The sequence below is a fragment of the Oncorhynchus mykiss genome, chromosome 25, assembly GCF_057628025.1.
Source record: "Oncorhynchus mykiss isolate SJ-2025 chromosome 25, ASM5762802v1, whole genome shotgun sequence".
Taxonomy (NCBI): Eukaryota; Metazoa; Chordata; class Actinopteri; order Salmoniformes; family Salmonidae; genus Oncorhynchus; species Oncorhynchus mykiss.
Window position 1 is genome coordinate 43,286,090 of NC_143046.1, and position 18,105 is coordinate 43,304,194.

Consider the following 18,105-nt stretch of genomic DNA (forward strand, 5'->3'; position numbering starts at 1 on the left):
ATCAATCCCAGAGAACAACAGCAAAGGACCTTGTGAAGATGTTGGAGGAAACAGGTACAAATGTATCTATATCCACAGAAAAACGGGTTCTATATCGATAGAAAGGCCACTCAGCAAGGAAGAAGCCACTGCTCCAAAACCGCCATAAAAAAAGCCACTCTACGGTTTGCAACTGCACATGGGGACAAAGATCGTACTTTTTGGAGAAATGCCCACTGGTCTGATGAAACAAAAATAGAACTGTTTGGCCATAATGACCATAGTTATGTTTGGAGGAAAAAGGGGGAAGCCTAAGAACACCATCCCAACCGTGAAGCATGGGGGTGGCAGCATCATGTTGTGGGGATGCTTTGCTGCAGGAGGGACTGGTGTACCTCACAAAATACATGGCATAAGTTATTAGTTAATTTAAAGGCTATGCTACCAAATACTAATTGAATCTATGTAAACTTCTGACCCACTGGGAATGTGATGAAAGAAATAAAAGCTGAAATAAGTCACTCTCTACAATTATTCTGACATTTCACGTTCTTCAAATAAAGTGGTTATCCTAACTGACCTAAGAAAGGGAATTTTTACTAGGATTAAATGTCAGGAATTGTGGAAAAACTGAGTTCAAATGTATTTGGCTATGGTGTATGTAAACTTCCAACTTCAACTGTGTGTGTGTGTGTGTGTGTATTTTATCCCGAAGACTCTGTGTTAGAAATGTGCCAAATGTGCCAAAAGTCACATTCTAACATCTTAACAACAGCCGTTGAGTAGATGGTACATACTCAACCGTGTAGTGAAACATATTTATATGGAGTTGTTCTTACAGAGTTCGCCTTTACTGTGCACTGAGGAGTATTAAATATTTAACATGTATAATGGAAAAGGAGATAGAAACTTCCATAAAGGAGACCGAATAAGGACTTCCATTTCTTGAACTTGGTCATAAAGTGCAAAATTTAAGGTGAATAGGGAACTTTTATTTTATACACCATCCTTAACTATGGACCATGGAGAGTTCAAGGCCATAGACAATCTCTATTTTAAAGACCATATCCCCTGAGGAATGTGGATGGCATACAGTGTCTTAACAAAACATGAACTTTAACAGTTCAAGCCTAGCTTAGACTTCAGCTGCGATGGATGGAATTTAAGTACATTACACTAGTACAGTACACAAAACACTCATGTACAGAGGAGCTATATTTTAAAGACCATATCCCAAGGGAAAGTGGATGGCATGTCGTGTCTTAACAAAAGACAAAGTTAAACCTCACAAGCATAGCTTAGACTCTTCAGCTATGATTGATGTAGCTTAAGTACATTACACGAGTACAATATAGTACACAATACACATGTATTAAACATAAGGTATTGAAAGAATTTACAAAAACATATGTTTTAAGATGTAATAGCCAGAGAAACAGCTGGTAGACTGGCAGAGCCAGAGAGTAGTCTGCTACGCCTTCCAACCTTTTCCTAACCATGCTGGTTCAGCTACATGACCGCCAGGTTGTGTAAGCCCAATAATGGCACGACACAGGTAGGTCCAAGGTACCTACCACACCTCTAAATGATTTCTCTCACCCTTATCCAATTCTACAAACACCTCCCCCGCTCTCTCTGAGCAGAGGTGGGTTCGTACGGGTTGGAAGGTGGATTAATTCCATTTGTTGTGTTTTCATTCCATTTTGTCAATGTTTACAGGCCATTCCTGTGCTCGATCGGATCGCGGGGGATAATCAAACAGACATCAAAAGGGGTCTGCTTGTTGCAATGTGAAAGTTCCCTGAGACAGACTCTCATTAAATGTGTCGGTTCACAGACAAGGTGAAGTCGTAGGGGCTAGGAGATAGAGTGAGACGCGTGTGCTTTTATTTCCATGAAGAGCTCTGTCGACGAGATGTGAACAGCGTTCCAACTTCATTCATATTCAATAAAATGGCAGATGCACCACCACAGCAGCTTTGATGAAGAATCTGAGTGTAGTGTGTCTTTGCATGGATTTAGAGGTGCATCGCTCCGGAAGATAATGGCTTTGTACAACACCGTGTCAGAGGTGGATTAGGTTGCATAATACAAAGGCTTTAGTCCTTCGGCTGTTGCAGTTTCAACCCTTTTAAACAGGTCGACTATAAACTAAGTTTTCAAAGGAAGAAAAAGGCCTGTATGTCTAGTCTTTGTGTAGGCTACATCATCAAGAAGGACACACTTTATAATTTAAATAATTGTCTTATTAAAATGGGAGTATCTTGCTAGCGCCTACATTTTCCTTTTCAATTGTGCTGCATTGCAAGATTTCCACACCGCAACCAAAGTTTTGCTGTGATTACAAAATGTGTACCTCCTGATAACGTGTTGTGAGATAAACAAAATAATGTGTCAGGAAGCCGTGGACATATTGAGAGCTATGACACATGTACTATGCCTGAAGAGATCAAATTAACGACGTGTGTCTGTTCTTAGCAAGAGCTTCCCTACTGAGCAACCTCCTACCTCCTACTCAAAAGGCACGGGTCTCTCTCTTTCTGTCCCTCTACGTGCCTCCAGTGCAATAGGAGAAACCCTTCGGGAAAACGACCTTATGAAACACATTTAATAAAGGAACCAATTTGACCATGAGCGCATTCCTGCCATGCAGTGTGTGACAACATACATGTTAACATCGCCCCCCTTTTTAGACCGTGCCAACACACCCACGGGATGTTACTTGAAGAACGTGTAGCCATATTCATGGGAGCTCTCACTGAGCGCATTAGATGTTTCCCTGCTGAGGCAGATGTCTGTTGATGTGCAAAGCTCCAGCAGCACCGAGGCATTTGAAGGAGCGTTCACAGACGGCAGGAAGAGAAGGAGCTGACTCTCGGGGGCTTCACTCTGCTACACTACCTGTTAATGCACCACAAACAGACTGGCTTCAAAAGACTGGGGGCCTGTTAGGGGGTGGGGTTGGGGGGGAAAAGCCTAGAAAAAGAGTACATAAAAAGCAGCACTCAGGGAAAGCAGGTAAGCAGAGTCTGACGCTGCCTGATGCAGAGAGAGAGCAGGAGAAAGAGAAAGATAGAGAGGAAGATAGAAAGGCAGTGATAAAGAGCAAAGAAAAAGAAGGGATGATAGAAAGTGATGAGAGGGGGAGGAGGTGCGGAGGAGCCCCAGCCACCGTGGCGGCCTCATGAATATGTGCAGGAGGCGGGTGGGCAGTCGTTGGGGCGCTGAGCGAATGATGAACGAGTTTGGCCGAGAGAGCAGGTAACGAGTGTCGACATGGCACTCAGGCAGATGAAGTGGGGGAGTGAGGACTGCACACAAATGAAGTGCAATCGGGGGAAGAAAGAAAAGGAACTTAGCCTTGGCCTGGCCAGGAAGAAGGCCAAGCCGCGCGCTGCACCTAAATGAGAATAAATGGTCGTTGAGGCTGCCAGGGATCTTAATGATAGCGACTTGTCTTTGGGAAAAGTCCCGGCGATGCGTGACAGGGCTAAATGTGCAGGTGCGGAAAAGCGATGGGATGGGGGAGCGTGGACATTTGCAACTGCAACAGAATTTAGTTTGGAGAAAAACAATCTCGGATACTGGATGCCATGCCATCTTTCAGCATTGGTTTATATTAAATCCGGTAAGCAGGGAAGTAAACTGCCCTTTCGTCTCAAGGCAGCACTGAAGTGTTTAAAATTGGGTTAAGGAGGAAATAGCAGTAATTTTCTATGCTCAGGTTTGAGGGGTTTTGTTTGGAAGAGACAGGGATGCCAAGGCCAGAGAATAAATGCAATCCATCTCTTTGATGATACAATTGCATGGAACAGGCTCCCATGGAGCAATTCACCCAATATCGAATGCAAGATTTTAAAAAGGAGATTGACCCTTTATTGAATCAAACACTCCCACATGGCTGAAAAATACCCACTTAGAAGGAGTCTCGCATCCGTGATTGGGGTAGAAAGGTTTCAATTTGACCAAATTAGTAAAAGTCATTTTCCTCACAACCGGATTAACTTGGACCATCATGCTTTGGAGAAACAACTAAATGCCTTCTTTCATATGATGTGATCAATGTTAGATGCTAGCCCCAATCTTGGTTTAGTGTTTCCATTATTTCCCATTCTCTTGTCAATACTGGGTTTGTACAAAACCTCTATGGAGAGCATGTGGCTTCAGACTGCAGTTTGGGGTTGTGGGTGTGCATGCCCCCCCCCTCTCCTCTGTTGTCATTACCTGGGTCTTCAGGTTGCAGATCTGCCCTTCCAGCTCTTTGATTTTCTCCTCCTTCTTCTGGGACTCGGCCTGGGCATCCTGCCGAGCGCTGAACTCCTCATCGAACTGCAACAATTCAACACAGCACAAACACACACAGACACACACACTCTCTGGTTAGGGCCAGGGTGTCTCAAGAGAACGGCCTACTGCGGGGCATGTCAACACACACAAAAAAACACAGCCTCGCATGCACTTGTCCCCCATCTCTATTCATAGGCCTCTGGTGGCCCTCTACCCCGTCGTCTTCTGTCTGTGTTTTGGGTCTGGCTTTCATGTGTTGGTGATGGACCTAACCTTTGTGGGAAAGTAACCAGTGTCAGGACAATGTTTTCTCTGTCACCACAGGAGCGGTCACTGCTCGCATTCCAGGACGCCTCAGATGTACACAAATGTATGCACTCACTACTGTAAGTCACTCTGGATAAGAGCATCTGCTAAACAAATGAATTGTCCCCCACCACACAGAGGCAGGGATGATGTGGGGAGTGGAGGCATCTGCTGGCTGGTGATACTTGACCAAGCCTTTAGAGAGGAGTACCTTGAGTACCAAACTCTACCCTGCCTTTAATCAGACATAATGGTCTGAGTCACAACACTTCTGGAGGATTCTGTTGGATGGACCAATGACTCTCACAGTGTCAACTGATTAAATGTACTGTCTATCATTACATTGGAATAAAGTACATTTGTCCTTCCTTTGAAGATGAATGTGGACGCTTAATAAAGTACTGCAACCCAGTTCTAAAGTATTTAAAAGCATCAGAAGGTATGCTATCACATTGGGCTGAGTGGATGAGAGGAGACTCCATTCTTCCCTAAACACTGTAGCTTTTATTCTAAAACGTAACTCATAAAACACATCTCAGAGAGTTTGCTGAACCGTTTCCTCTCCGGTGTGTCTTTGATGCACAAAATGACCTAAAGTAATAAGTTAATACATGAGAAAACTGGTTATTTGAAGGCCCCTATTGCACCTATTGCAATGACATGTCCATAAAGGGTTCTGAACAGTATCTGTACATATCGTAACTCGCACCCCGTCGCGGACACAAACACGTTTATATGTTGGAGCATCGGAATTGATCCTTGCAAAACTGAGACAGATCATGTACTTCTGTTGCCAGCTATTGATCAGGGCCCAGAAATCAATAGCTTGTCTGGGAGCTCTAGGTGGAAAAACGTTTCTGATGGGAGTGTGGTGGTGGCATACCAATGGCATTGAGAGGTTGATGCATTATACTTCACCTTCTTGGAGAACTCAGCAGCCTTCAGATCGCTCTCATCCACTTTGGCTTTATCCACGCACTGATCTGTAAGACAAAAGGGGCCGACAGCAGTGACGACAGTAAGCAACCATGAAGTGACTCTGATTCTCTCAATTATACTGTACATTGTTAACATCCGATTTAAGACTCCAAATCAAACGTAAAGTGAATATTACAACGGCGAGAGAGAGAGAGAGAGAGAAAGAGAAAGGAAATAGAGGTAATGAGTGAAGAACCTGTCATCTCCTTCTTTTCCACATATCCCCCCTGGGAATTTGTATTCTGTTCGGCAGGTTTGCTGACCTTCATTTAAAAAAACCAAGCCCCGAAACATTTGTTTTCAACTCATTAAAGCACAGCGATAGAAAAAAAGTTAGAAAATCTAACATTAATATGTTTTTCATGGATGGGCTTGGAAACTTTTAATGAGCCTTTGTTGGCAAGTCACAGAACTGTTAGTGACAATAACAAAAAAAAAGAAAGGAGATCTCAGTTATTTCATGATATTGTCTCTATTTGAAGACAATGAATGATTGCATATCTAATTTAGGGCAAACAGACATGGTTTCCTCTATGATTCCTGGAAAGCTGCTGATGAATGTCTTCAGCAGAGTGAAAACCTTGTGAAATCTCCATGAGCTTATGATGAGACATGATGTGCCACAGTCACACCTAACAGATAATGTATTATGTATGCATAATCAGACTACCTTATCTTATATATGTCAAGCAGCTGCAGGTGTTTCTGGGTAGGCTCTCGGGGGGGGGGAGATAATAATAGAATGGCAACGGAATATAGCGACATCCCCCACCGTGTCCGCGGAAAAATATGTCAGAGGATGATTTAGACAGACTTGAAGACAAAATGTAATTTATACTGAATCAACAAGACTAGCATAAAAAAAACAGATAGTGATTTAAACTCTAATTTTCTTTCTGTCTGTACAATATGTAGGTGAGGGCGACCTAGGAGGCAAAAGCAGAAACCAACAAAAAACGATTTAAAATGTGTTCATAATGACATAAGTGTATAATGGTTACCTACTTGGGTGCAAATTCACCCTTCTTAATGTCAGAGGAAGCACAGAGATCTGGCAGACTTACCGATGAGGTGGGTGAAGTCTACATCCAATCTCTCCCTGTATCCGAAGTCTGGGTCCATCCCACTGCGATGGAGGACCACCTGTGAGACACATTCCTCTATCACCTTGTAGTACTGGGGCCTGAGAGAGCAGGGAGCCAAGCACAACACAGTTAGCATACACACCAAGAACAGGAGAATGACAAACTTACACAGCCCTAATTCTCCACAAATTATCCCCTTAGTCAACCTAGAGGTCACAGAATGCCAGATCGAAAAGGTTTCACAGTTGAAAAAAAACATTAAATCAAATTTGATCACTTGCTTTTGCGCAGATCTTGAAATCACTAAATTAATCTCGGTGGTGTGGAACTCGGAGAGGTTTGGCTCGCGTCCATTCAAGGTGACAAACGGGGAGTGCGGCCAACCGTCACGATGCCCGCTCGCCTAATTTGCAATCATCTTTGCCAATTAAGGGCGCTCATAAACCAAAAATGCTAATCTAATCAGTGTAATGTGTCTAATTAAAGGCACAATGGCATGGAAAACATGTCTGCGTGTTTTGGGAGGGTGACATAGCGAGGGGGTATCGTCAGCCGGGGCTCATGTTCACACCACACAGGTTGGCGTGTGACCTTTCCCCAGTTATATTATCAACTTTAATTGCGAGTGACATTTAGCAAATACAATGTCAACTTAAGCTGAGCCCCGTAGTGGCAAATAATTAGGTTCCAAGCATGACCTTGAATGGTGCCAGCAGAAATGCAATTTTCCCACCAGAAATGTCTCATCTCCTCTCCCCCCGAGCACACGGAGACTGCATTTTAATGATTAGGGATCGTTTCCGAGGAACTATCGCCCGGCTCAAAAATCCACACTCGAGGTACATGGATAATTTATCACTTGCTCCCGGTCAATGCTAGTTAAATCCGGGATTCACAAAATGAATGTGGATCTTTCCAGGTTACGAGAAGTTGTTGCCAGTCATAGCACACTTACTTTATGATGCCTATGCCAACTTATTTGATTAGGATTACTTCCTCAGGGCAGTATGGAACTGCATGGAAAGCAATGATCGGTGTGAAACAAAAAATATGTGAATGTAGAAGTATAACCTACACTTCAGATAGTTGTAACTTCATTGGACAACTATCTGGAGTTTGCTTAATTAAAGTGATGTTGACTGAGTGACAGCCGGTGAACTACTGTTTAAACACTGTTTAAAAAACATGTGCATAGACTATATGGGGAAGTTTCTCAGATAAATTAAGCCTAGTCCTGGACTAAAAAGCAGTGTCAATGGAGAACTGGAACCGCTCATATACGCACACACAGAGACAGAGAGAGTCATTTTGTACTGTGGCTATGTGAGAAGCCTCATAATCACACTGTGGGTGAAGGAGGTTAGGCACAGCTGCCAGCCGGTCCTCATGTACCCTAATATGTTTTCCTCCCACACAGAAAGATCTGAGGGACGCCTATATTAGGAGTGCCAGCAATCTGTGGACGGCAGATTTGCTGTGCTCTAATTTCCTCTTGGCTTCTGTCGTCGGACGCAATGCTTCTCACTGATACTCAGGGTGAGTGGTGGGGAGGCTCAGAGGGCTGATATCATAACATGGCTATGATGCAGATAAGAAAATCAAAGCTTGTTTCAAAGTCCTGCTCTTTTTCTACTTCTTTTGGAAAGGAGAGCAGGGGGTAAGAGCATTGATGTGGCTCAAATAGACAAATTCCTCTGAGCGGAGGCCTCTTTATGAACTAGATAGGCTGGATTTGTTGGGATGCATTTAATTTCAGAGAGATCACGTCAAAAAAACAAAAGTGCAGAGCTCTGAATATGAATGGGGAAACACGTGCGAGTGCATATTGACAAACAATTGACATGATCTAATTTCTGCTTATACTATATGCATTATATGTGGGGCTTTATTTGTGATGACAAGGAGCAAATGGTGGTTCCCTCTAAAATGTGGGCAGTCCTTATCATAACGTAAACAGATATTAGAAGAACCAAAACAAGTCAAACCAGATTTCCATTAAGCACAACGTTTTTGTAAGCATGAAATGGCAAATGTTTTGTTCCAACGACTGGATTCGCCCACTCGTGATGATAACGAGCGAGCACACGTCGCCCCTGTGTGGCTTAGCGCTAACCCGGCTTACGACTGTCACCGATGTAGACCACATTATTATCTCAATAAGCTGCCCTATTTTCCCGGCATCCCCCGCTCCTCCCTGCCACCGCCACTGAGATAACTGGGGAAGGGAAACAGCGAGCGAGTGACCCAGAACTGTCAAGCCCTACCAGAGCCTGGACAGGGCAGGGCACCAGAAGTCAACATACAGTGCCTTCAGAAAGTATTCACACCCCACATTTTGTTGTGTTACAAATGTGTTTTAAAATGGATTGAATTGAGATTTTGTGCCACTGATCTACACACAGCACCCCGTAATGTCAAAGTAGAATTATGTTTTAGAAATGTTTACAAAATGAAAAGCTGAAATGTATTGAGTCAAAAAGTATTCAACCCTTTTGTTATGGTAAGCCTAAATAAGTTTGGGAGTAAAAATGTCACATAATACAAGTCACATACTAAGTTGCATGGACTCTGTGTGCAATAATAGTGTTTAACATGATTTTTGAATGACTACTTCATCTCTGTACCCCACACATACAATTATCAGTAAGGTCCCTTAGTCTGGCAGTGAAGTTCAAGCACAGATTCAACCACAAAGACCAGGGAGGTTTTACAATACCTCACAAAGAAGACAACTATTGGTAGATAGGTAAACATTTTAAATGCATACATTGAATATCTCTTTCTCGCAAAGAAGGACACACATTGGTAGATGGGTAACACAATGAAGCATGGTGTAGTTATTAATTACACTTTGGATGGTGTATCAATACAACCAATCACTACAACGATACAGGCGCCAAGTGACAACATGGCTTACAGTTGCCAGAGAGGAAGGAAGTCGGAATGAAACCTTTCAGGCATTTCACAATGAGGCCAATGGTTTTTAAACGACGGCTGTGATAGGAGCAATGTTCCCTCAAATTTCAGGCCTGCAGAGCGGAAACATTCAGGGCTTGAAATTAACCTGTTTATCCACTTGTCCTTCAGACAAGGTGACTGAAAATGTTGTTGTGCTGTTTGATGCAAGAAACCACTTTACAAAATAAAATGCATTATTATTCCCATACCATTATTACAGAGAATCAGACAAATTATGCTACCCTCTGCCTGTTGGTTACTTAGCTTATTCAAGCCTGTCTCAAAATACAACACTCCCCTTTAAATACAAAAAAAGCACTTTACCTTACTAGCTTTTCAAATGCACACGTTTTCTGCTCTTGTAGGAAGCAATCACTCCCCTATTGCTGACTACAAATTATCTTTAACTGGGCTAATAACTTACTAACTAGAAAATGATGTGAACAAAATGTGCACACGTGTCTACATACAGCTCTCGCTTTGATCTCAAAACAAGGGCATCTACTCAAAACCGCTCATGCTGTAAACAGTCCAGTTCAAAGTAAATGGCACAGATCCATATATGGCAATGGTATATGTGCCTATAGGGCTACTGCAGCTCAGATTTTTTATGACACACCGGTCAGTCTGTGTAGAGTACGGGCTGGGTCATGTATGTCAATGCAATAGAATCCTATTCCGATGCGTTCTGCCTAAAATATCTTGCAAAGTTAGTTTTTCATACTAAGTCTTGTATACTTCGTTTTGTTTCGGTATGTTGCATTGAAAGTAGCTAATATTGCGTTGATTCTATCACAGTTGCCACAGGAAAGGGAAAAGTTGATAGTGTTAACTAACAGGGAAAACTCTAGAAAGTTGAGTGAAGTTCAATCTCGTGCTTCTCTCTGTGGGCTGATATTTATTCTACAAGACAGTCCCGGGGAACTGCACAGTAGTCTCGGGATACTGTGCGCCTGTGAACGTGCGCAGTTTAGAGGGAACATTGGATAGGAGATAACTGAGGATGGATCAACAACATTGTAGTTACTCCACAATACTAACATAAATTACAGAGTGAAAAGAAGGAAGCCCCCAAAAAATTATTCCAAAACATGCATCCTGTTTTCAATAAGTCACGGCCCTGAATACAAAGGGCTGTAATCACTGCCAAATGTGAGTCTAACATGTATTGATTCAGGGGGTTGAATTCTTATATAATCAAGATACATTAGTATTTTACTTTCCATAAATTACATTTAAAAGAAATACAAAATAAAGGATTTCTTCCACTTTGACACAGTATTCTGTTTAGATCGTTGACATTTTTTTTTTTTTTTTACAATTAAATCAATTGTTATCCAACTTTGTAACAACATCATGTGGGAAAAGTCAAGGGGTGTTAATACTTTATGAAAGCACTGTACGTCCCCAGCACCAGTCCTTCCATCTTTCACTCTGTCACCTTCCCCCTCTATTTGGCTTCTAGCACCAGCACAAGCTCCCCTCCCAACCCCCTGCTCCACAAGACCAGTGTAATCCCCATATCGCTCCTCTCCAAAAGAGGAGATTGCTCTATATTTACCAGGGGTTTGAATTGCTCCCATTTGTTAAGCATGGCACTCACAGATTAATTACTGAAAATAAAATAAGCCACAAATGTTGGCCATTATTATATTCTAAATTCTTCATGCTCTGTCAAATTGGTTTTTGATCATTGCTAGACAACCATTTGCAGGTCTTGCCATAGATTTTCAAGTAGATTTAAGTCAAAACTGTAACTAGGCCACTCAGAAACATTCACTGTCTTCTTGATAAGGAACTTCCATGTAGATATGGCCTTGTGTTTTAGGTTGTTGTCCTGCTGAAAGGTGAATTCATCTCCCAGTCTCTGGTGGAAAGCAGACTGAAGCAGGTTTTCTTCTAGGATGTTGCCAGTGCTTAGCTCCATTTAGTAAATGTTTTATCTTGAAAAAGTCCCCAGTCCTTAACAATTACAAGCATACCCATAACAACATGCAGCCCCCACTATGCTTGAAAATATGGAGAGTGGTACTCAGTAATGTGTTGTTTTGGATTTGCTCCAAACATAACTTTTCGTCCTGAATACAAAGTCTTAATTTCTTTGCCACATTTTTTGCAGTATAACTTTAGTGCCTTGTTGCAAACAGGATGCATGTTTTTGAATGTTTTTATTTAGGTTAGTATTGTGGAGTAACTACAATGTTGTTGACCCATCCTCAGTTTTCTCCCATCACAGCCAGCTAAACTCGGTAACTGGTTTAAATCATTGAGTCACCATTGGCCTCATGGTGAAATCCCTGAGCGGTTTCCTTCCTCTCTGGCAACTGAATTAGGAAGGACAATTGTATCTTTGTAGTGACTGGGTGTATTGATACACCATCCAAAGTGTAATTAATAACTTCACCATGCTCAAAGAGATATTCAATGTATGCATTTAAAATGTTTACCTATCTACCAATAGTTGTCTTCTTTGTGAGGTATTGGAAATCCTCCCTGGTCTTTGTGGTTGAATCTGAATTTGTAATTTACTGCTTGACTGAGGGATCTTATAGATAATTGTATGTGTGGGGTAAAGAGATGAGGTAACCACTCATGTTAAACAATATTATAGCACAGAGTCCATGTTTATTAGCAAATTTTTCCTCCTGAACTTATTTAGGCTTGCCATAACAAAGGGGTTGAATACTTATTGACTCAAGACATTTAAACTTTCATTTTTAATTAATTTGTAAAAAAGATTGAAAAACATAATTCCACGTTGACATTATGGGATATTGTGTGTAGGTGTCATGTGTGCTCCCTCTCCGGCCTCTAGGTCACCAGGCTGCTCGTTATGGCGCACACCTGTCACCATCGTTACGCGCACCTGCGCGTCATCAGACTCACCTGGATTCCATCACTTCCCTGATTACCTTCCCTATGTTTGTCACTCCCTTTGGCTCCTTCCCCGGGCATTATTGTTTCTGTTTCATGTCTGTGCGTTGTTTGTGTTTTCTTGTTTTGTATTATGTTACGTTTATTTATTAAAACACTCACTCCCTGAACTTGCTTCCTGACTCTCAGCGCACTTGTTACAGTAGGCCAGTGACAGAAATCTCAATTTAAATTCAGGCTATAACACAGCAAAAAGGGGGTTCTGAAGGCACTGTAACACCTTTGAAATCAAAGCCCCCGTTCTGCTGGAATATTGGCATAGGCATGTCTCTGTTGCATGCCCCTTTGATCAGGAAGCCCTCCTATACACCTATGGACAAGTTTCGCTCCATCACCTGACTTGGCCTGACAGCGAGTGCGAGTGACGACGGTGGCCAACTCATCAAAACCTGAAATGATTTTACGGGATCCCTTTAATCTAAAATTAAAGACATACCCTTTCCCAACCAGCCAATTTAATTTGGAACATAAAAAGATATGCAGGTTCAAAGTAGCCGAAAAAGGATATATTGATGATGAATTGAGGCCAAGCTGGATATAGAACCTTGAGTCAGACCAACCGACCGCACCTCGCAAAGCCCGATGATGTATGTGGAATTATATGTCTTCCTCGTGAAGTAGGGGAGGAGAGAGAGCAGAGAGGAAAGTATTTTTAAAAGCTTATCTTTAATAAGCACATTCATTTTTTATGACCATTTGTAGTGATCCTTTTGGAGAGCTGTGGCGTCAGTAGTGGGGAGAAGACGCAGACAGGAGTGCTGAGGTGGACTTGCTGTACTCGCTGCTTAATGTGTTTTCTATTTCTCACCTTCTCCAACAAGATGAGGAATGCATTATTCATACCAGCCGAGTGAGCAGCATCTTGTCTATGGTAAATTCTTCTTCTCTCTCTCGTCTATCCTCTTTCCTTCTCTCTTTTCTGTAAAATATGTTCATTCTGTGAAAAGTCTGACACAGCAGCAAATTGATCACTGTCATTGTCATCACAGAAGCCGCCGCAGTCTCCATCCTTTTTCCTGTGATTGACACATTTACACTGCCGAGGCAGGCTGCCATTTGAATAATTACCTAATCGTTCAAAACTACAGAATATTAGATCTGTTCTGATATGACCCTGGCACTTTGCACACAGTGGTTAGAGTCAGACAGAGGCAGAGAGAGACAGAAGGAAAGAGAGAGAAACAGAGCGAGACAGATCGAGACAGATGCCTTGAGAGGACATGTGAATCTTTAATTAAAGGATTACATTTCTTTTTATCATCAATTGCACATAAGGTCCAATCGAAACTTGACTTCCGCTTTTAACCCAACCCCTCTGGATCGGAGAGGTGCGGGGGCTGCCAATTTGGGCGCCCGGGGAGCTGTTGTTGTGGGGGGGGGCTTAATAACTGCGTTGCTCAAGGGCAGAACAACAGATTTTGGGGGATTTTAACTGGCAACCTTTGGGTTACTGGCCTAACGTTCTAACCGCTAGGTCATCTGCCAAGGTAATGTTTAATGCTTACATGCCTTCTGACCTCTCAGTGCTACACTTTCACCACTAAGCACTTCTGAATAAGCTACCTTCTTATTTATCATCACTCATCAATATTAGAATTCCGAAAACCAGGTCTCAAGCATGGATTACACTTGAGGCCCATGCGATTTCCACAGAGTTGGGTATGGCTGCCTTTTCCTGTTACGCTCCTTGCCTATGGAATAGCCTGCAGACTAAACTTAAACTTGAGACTCTTGTCCCCCTTGCCCATTTTAAATATTTATTGGAGCATTTTTATTTTTGTATTGCTTGTTACTGTTTCAGGTAATGCAAGTTGTTGTGCTGTTAGTAGAGTAACCTATGTGTAAATGTAATATGTTGCTGAATTTTTTTGTGTTATCTGTGATCGTTTTGTTTGTCTTGTGTAGTTTCTTAATCATTGTACCTAAACTGTATGTGTAAACATGTATACCAAGGGCCCAGCTGTAAAAGAGACCTTGGTCTCAGTCTGTGTTCCTTGTTGAAATAAAGGTATAATAATAAAGTGCTAAGGATATAAAAGCATGTATGGGAAATGGTAGATTGCAGGAAGTAGCTTTACATCTGAAAGGCTCGTAGCACACTGTAATCTACAGGAGTCAGTGACGTGTCGTGTTATCTGGCCCAACTCGAATATGGTGTCAAGGAGAGGACATCTCTGTGTTGATAATGCAGAATTAGCGCATCAGCTCTACAGAGTAAAGTATATCCCCTATAGAGCTACATACAGTATAGAGTAGAAATGGTTTAATGTCAAAATGTTTGCCTCATGCCTTTCTCAAGACCAGCCTTGTGGAAATGCAGTCTTCCTGTGAAAACAGTGAAAAGAGACGTGGGTGTTTGGGGGCAGAAGTCACCTGATGTAGTAGTCATTCCTGATGAGAAGGAGGTGCTGTAGGATGGACAGGAAGTAGGTCTCCGATCCAGTGTCTTTCACCATGTTGGACAGGAGATGGTACACCTCACCCATATCAGTGAGCAGGTGATTAAGGTATATAACAGCATGGCCTTTTTGCTTGTACAGTATGAGTGAAAATGTACTAGGCATCATGCAGAAAAAAACTAGAGATTTAATAAAGGAAAAATATACAGCAGTACAATCTATGTGCCCTTTCTAACCAATTCCATTATTAGCTTTCACTACCTCTCCTCATAGCAATCTAATAATATAGTGACAGTGCATTCTAAAATACATCAGAATCATTTCGATAGATCCTCAATTCACGGTGTTTGTTTGCTTTTTCCCCTCAATCAAGTACTCAGACATGCGTCATTGTGTACAAGCAAACACTGCGACAAATCCTCACATCCGTTTTCCCATCGGGGAGCTGCAGAAGAGTAAACAGCTAACATGAGGAGGGGAATTGGCAATAAAGAATGGTCCCTGTGGTCTACCTGTCACTTGACACCTTTCAAGGAGGAGGAAATTAATCACATGAAAACTCCATTGGGTTTGAATATTTTAAGGGACAATCATGAAAAGGGGATCAGTCACTGTGGAAAATATTGCTGAAATTCAAGTCTTCACGATTGTGCCTTGTCATGTCCGTCGAAGAGAAAAGATGTGTTCTTAAACTTGCAAAAGGTATTGATTATGTGTCGGACAACTCGGCTCCCCAAGGAGCGTGAGCGATGGCTTTTGATGTCTAAAATAGTTGTTGAATCAGATAAGAAATCATTGTCTGTTGGGGTTTTTTTTGTCAGAAAAGTGGTGTCTTTAAAAAAATGTATATATATTATGTCCGTTTCTCTGAGTTGAATTGCTGGCTATTTGTTTTCCAAAAAGAACAGGAACTGTCAGAGGCTGCGAAATGGAGCACTTGGCACATCTCACAGTTGATTTGTATGGAATTGAAACCATAGGAAGCAACGTTCAAATCAAGGCAAAAGTGACTTTACAAATAATATCCAAGTGTGATTTCAGAATAATATCATGATCAAATGACCATCTATTGTATATCTGTGTTTATGAGAAATATTTACATGGGATTTTAATCTATAGCCAGATTTAATTTGATCTTGTTTGAACTACAACAACAACAAAACAGTCCCAAAACTGTAAAGAAAAAGTGAGAAATAAATAGCCTGAGGGGGTTATGCATAACTGTTTGGTTGAGAAAGGATCCTCCCGTGGATATTCATCGTTTGAAAGGCATGTAAAAAAAAAAAACTAAACAAATAGCCCAATTAGATAATATGTGCACACATGCTGAAAACAAGGAAATAGAGTAAGGTTGGAAAGTGCATTGTTAAACTGAGAAGGATGAAAAAATCAATAGCCATCATAATATGTAATGTGCGTTTTAACAATGTCTGCTAAAATATTTGCGTGCTGACTGTGGCGTGATACACTGTATGGTTTGAAACCCTTTCACAGTCAGTGGCTCTGCGTTCATTCACATTTGTCTGTGGTCAGCAAGCAGTAAATAAACCTATCTGATTTGAGTAATTTTTTTGCCCAGAGGGCTTAAAAGGAGGGACCAAGGGCCTGCCTTCCTCAGATTATGGGAGAGGAGAGAGGACAAGGTTGGACTTGCTTCGTTTCGGGGTTTTTAGAATAGGCCATGTCAAAGTTGGGTGGCCCCGTCAAAGTTGTGTAAAGCAAATTACATCATTCCAATGGAAAAACTGTTAAACTCATTGTCTCAAAATATTTCAATGATAATCGAGCGTTGATTGCCTCTGAAAAGTTAACTTTAGCATGAATGAGCATCACCTGACAATCAGTACAAAGACATGACATGCAAAATGACAGAACACCGCATCATTCTCTCCAACTGTACTCACTATTTCATACATCACATGATCCGGCCACCGCAATCAGTGCAAATCTATCCTTTTTTTAACACTGTTTGACATTTTCCTATTCACTTCCGCCACAATTGTAATTAAAACGGTTCTCCCATATCAAATTCGGCTAGCGCAGGAGATGGGAATACAGGCTTCTCTGAAGTATCGTTTCCCACTCCTGTATTAGCCTGGATGAAGTCGATGAGAATTACCAAGTCGGTGAGATGCAATTATAGGCTCACCACACTGGTATTTGAGGGGGGGGGGGGGGGGGGGGGGGGGGGGTAACTGTAAGTATGGAAGAAGCCCGGACTTGGAAAGTGTCCAAGCAGCTACATCTATCAGTAAGCAGCAGACATGAACAAAGCTCTACCTACAGAACAATGCAAATCCAAAAGCACACACTTCTCTTTTTCTCCCTCGCTCTCTTTCTCTTGCTACATTTGACTTCTACTCATGTTGTGGAGCTAGGGATCATGAATAAAAATGAGCAGCAGTGGAGGTGCGATGTGGACCAGTCAGTGGTAGGGTCAATCAATCACTATTCCACAGCATCATTAATATTCATTAGTGGCCCCAAGTCACCCCTCAGCACCCGGACCTGGGCCGGACACAGAGGACACGCGTCTCTCTGTGTTAATATTCATGAGGCAGGCAGGGAAACAAGCTACAGAGGAGGCAGCCGGGAATGTGTGTTTGTGTGTGTGCATGTTTGTGTGTGTCAGAGAGTAGAGCTAGCATGCACATCATGAAGACTATTCACAGATCAATACCACATTGTCCTTGGAAACAAACATTGGGCCCAATAATTTGTGAACCTGCTCAAGCACATCATTAATCCAGGTGCAGTGTCCGTTTTTTCCCCCTTCCCTCGCTCTCTCTCTTTCTCTCCTTCTCGGAGCGTCAACAGTAACTGTCACTCAGCACAGCACTCAGTGGCGGATATTCGAGCACTGTGGGATTTGGGGAGACAAAGGTTGGCAGAGAGAACATCTGTATAACAGTATCTAGCCCTGCACTGTCTACCTATCATGTCAGTGTTTCACACATCCAAATGCCCTTAGAGACGCTCCTTGAATTATTAGGCACCTGGCCAAATATGCTTTAAAACAAGTCTCAAACTCAGGACCCAATTAGGGCTCACTTTTAACCACTCATAAAGTTTCCAGTTGAGCGGACCTAGCGGGACGACTTGGAGAAACCAACTTGTCATATCTAACTAAACGGAAAAGAAGAAAGGTAAGGTAATTGCTCAAATGGACACAGGTGTGA

The 18,105-nt window shown here is 42.2% G+C and overlaps 1 protein-coding gene across 26 annotated transcripts in view; it reads right to left on the reverse strand.

The window, feature by feature from the left end:
- The window catches only part of LOC110505192 (protein diaphanous homolog 2), a 650,263-nt gene that overhangs the window by 442,054 nt on the left and 190,104 nt on the right, over nucleotides 1–18,105 (reverse strand). For all 26 annotated transcript variants that reach the window (XM_090219966.1, XM_090219963.1, XM_021584240.3 and 23 more), the window contains 4 exons: nucleotides 14,901–15,017; nucleotides 6,615–6,733; nucleotides 5,491–5,555; nucleotides 4,204–4,308 (listed from right to left, as the gene is read on the reverse strand). In XM_090219966.1, the coding sequence (XP_090076092.1) occupies nucleotides 4,204–4,308; nucleotides 5,491–5,555; nucleotides 6,615–6,733; nucleotides 14,901–15,017 (406 nt within the window). The remainder of the gene's footprint in view (nucleotides 1–4,203; nucleotides 4,309–5,490; nucleotides 5,556–6,614; nucleotides 6,734–14,900; nucleotides 15,018–18,105) is intronic.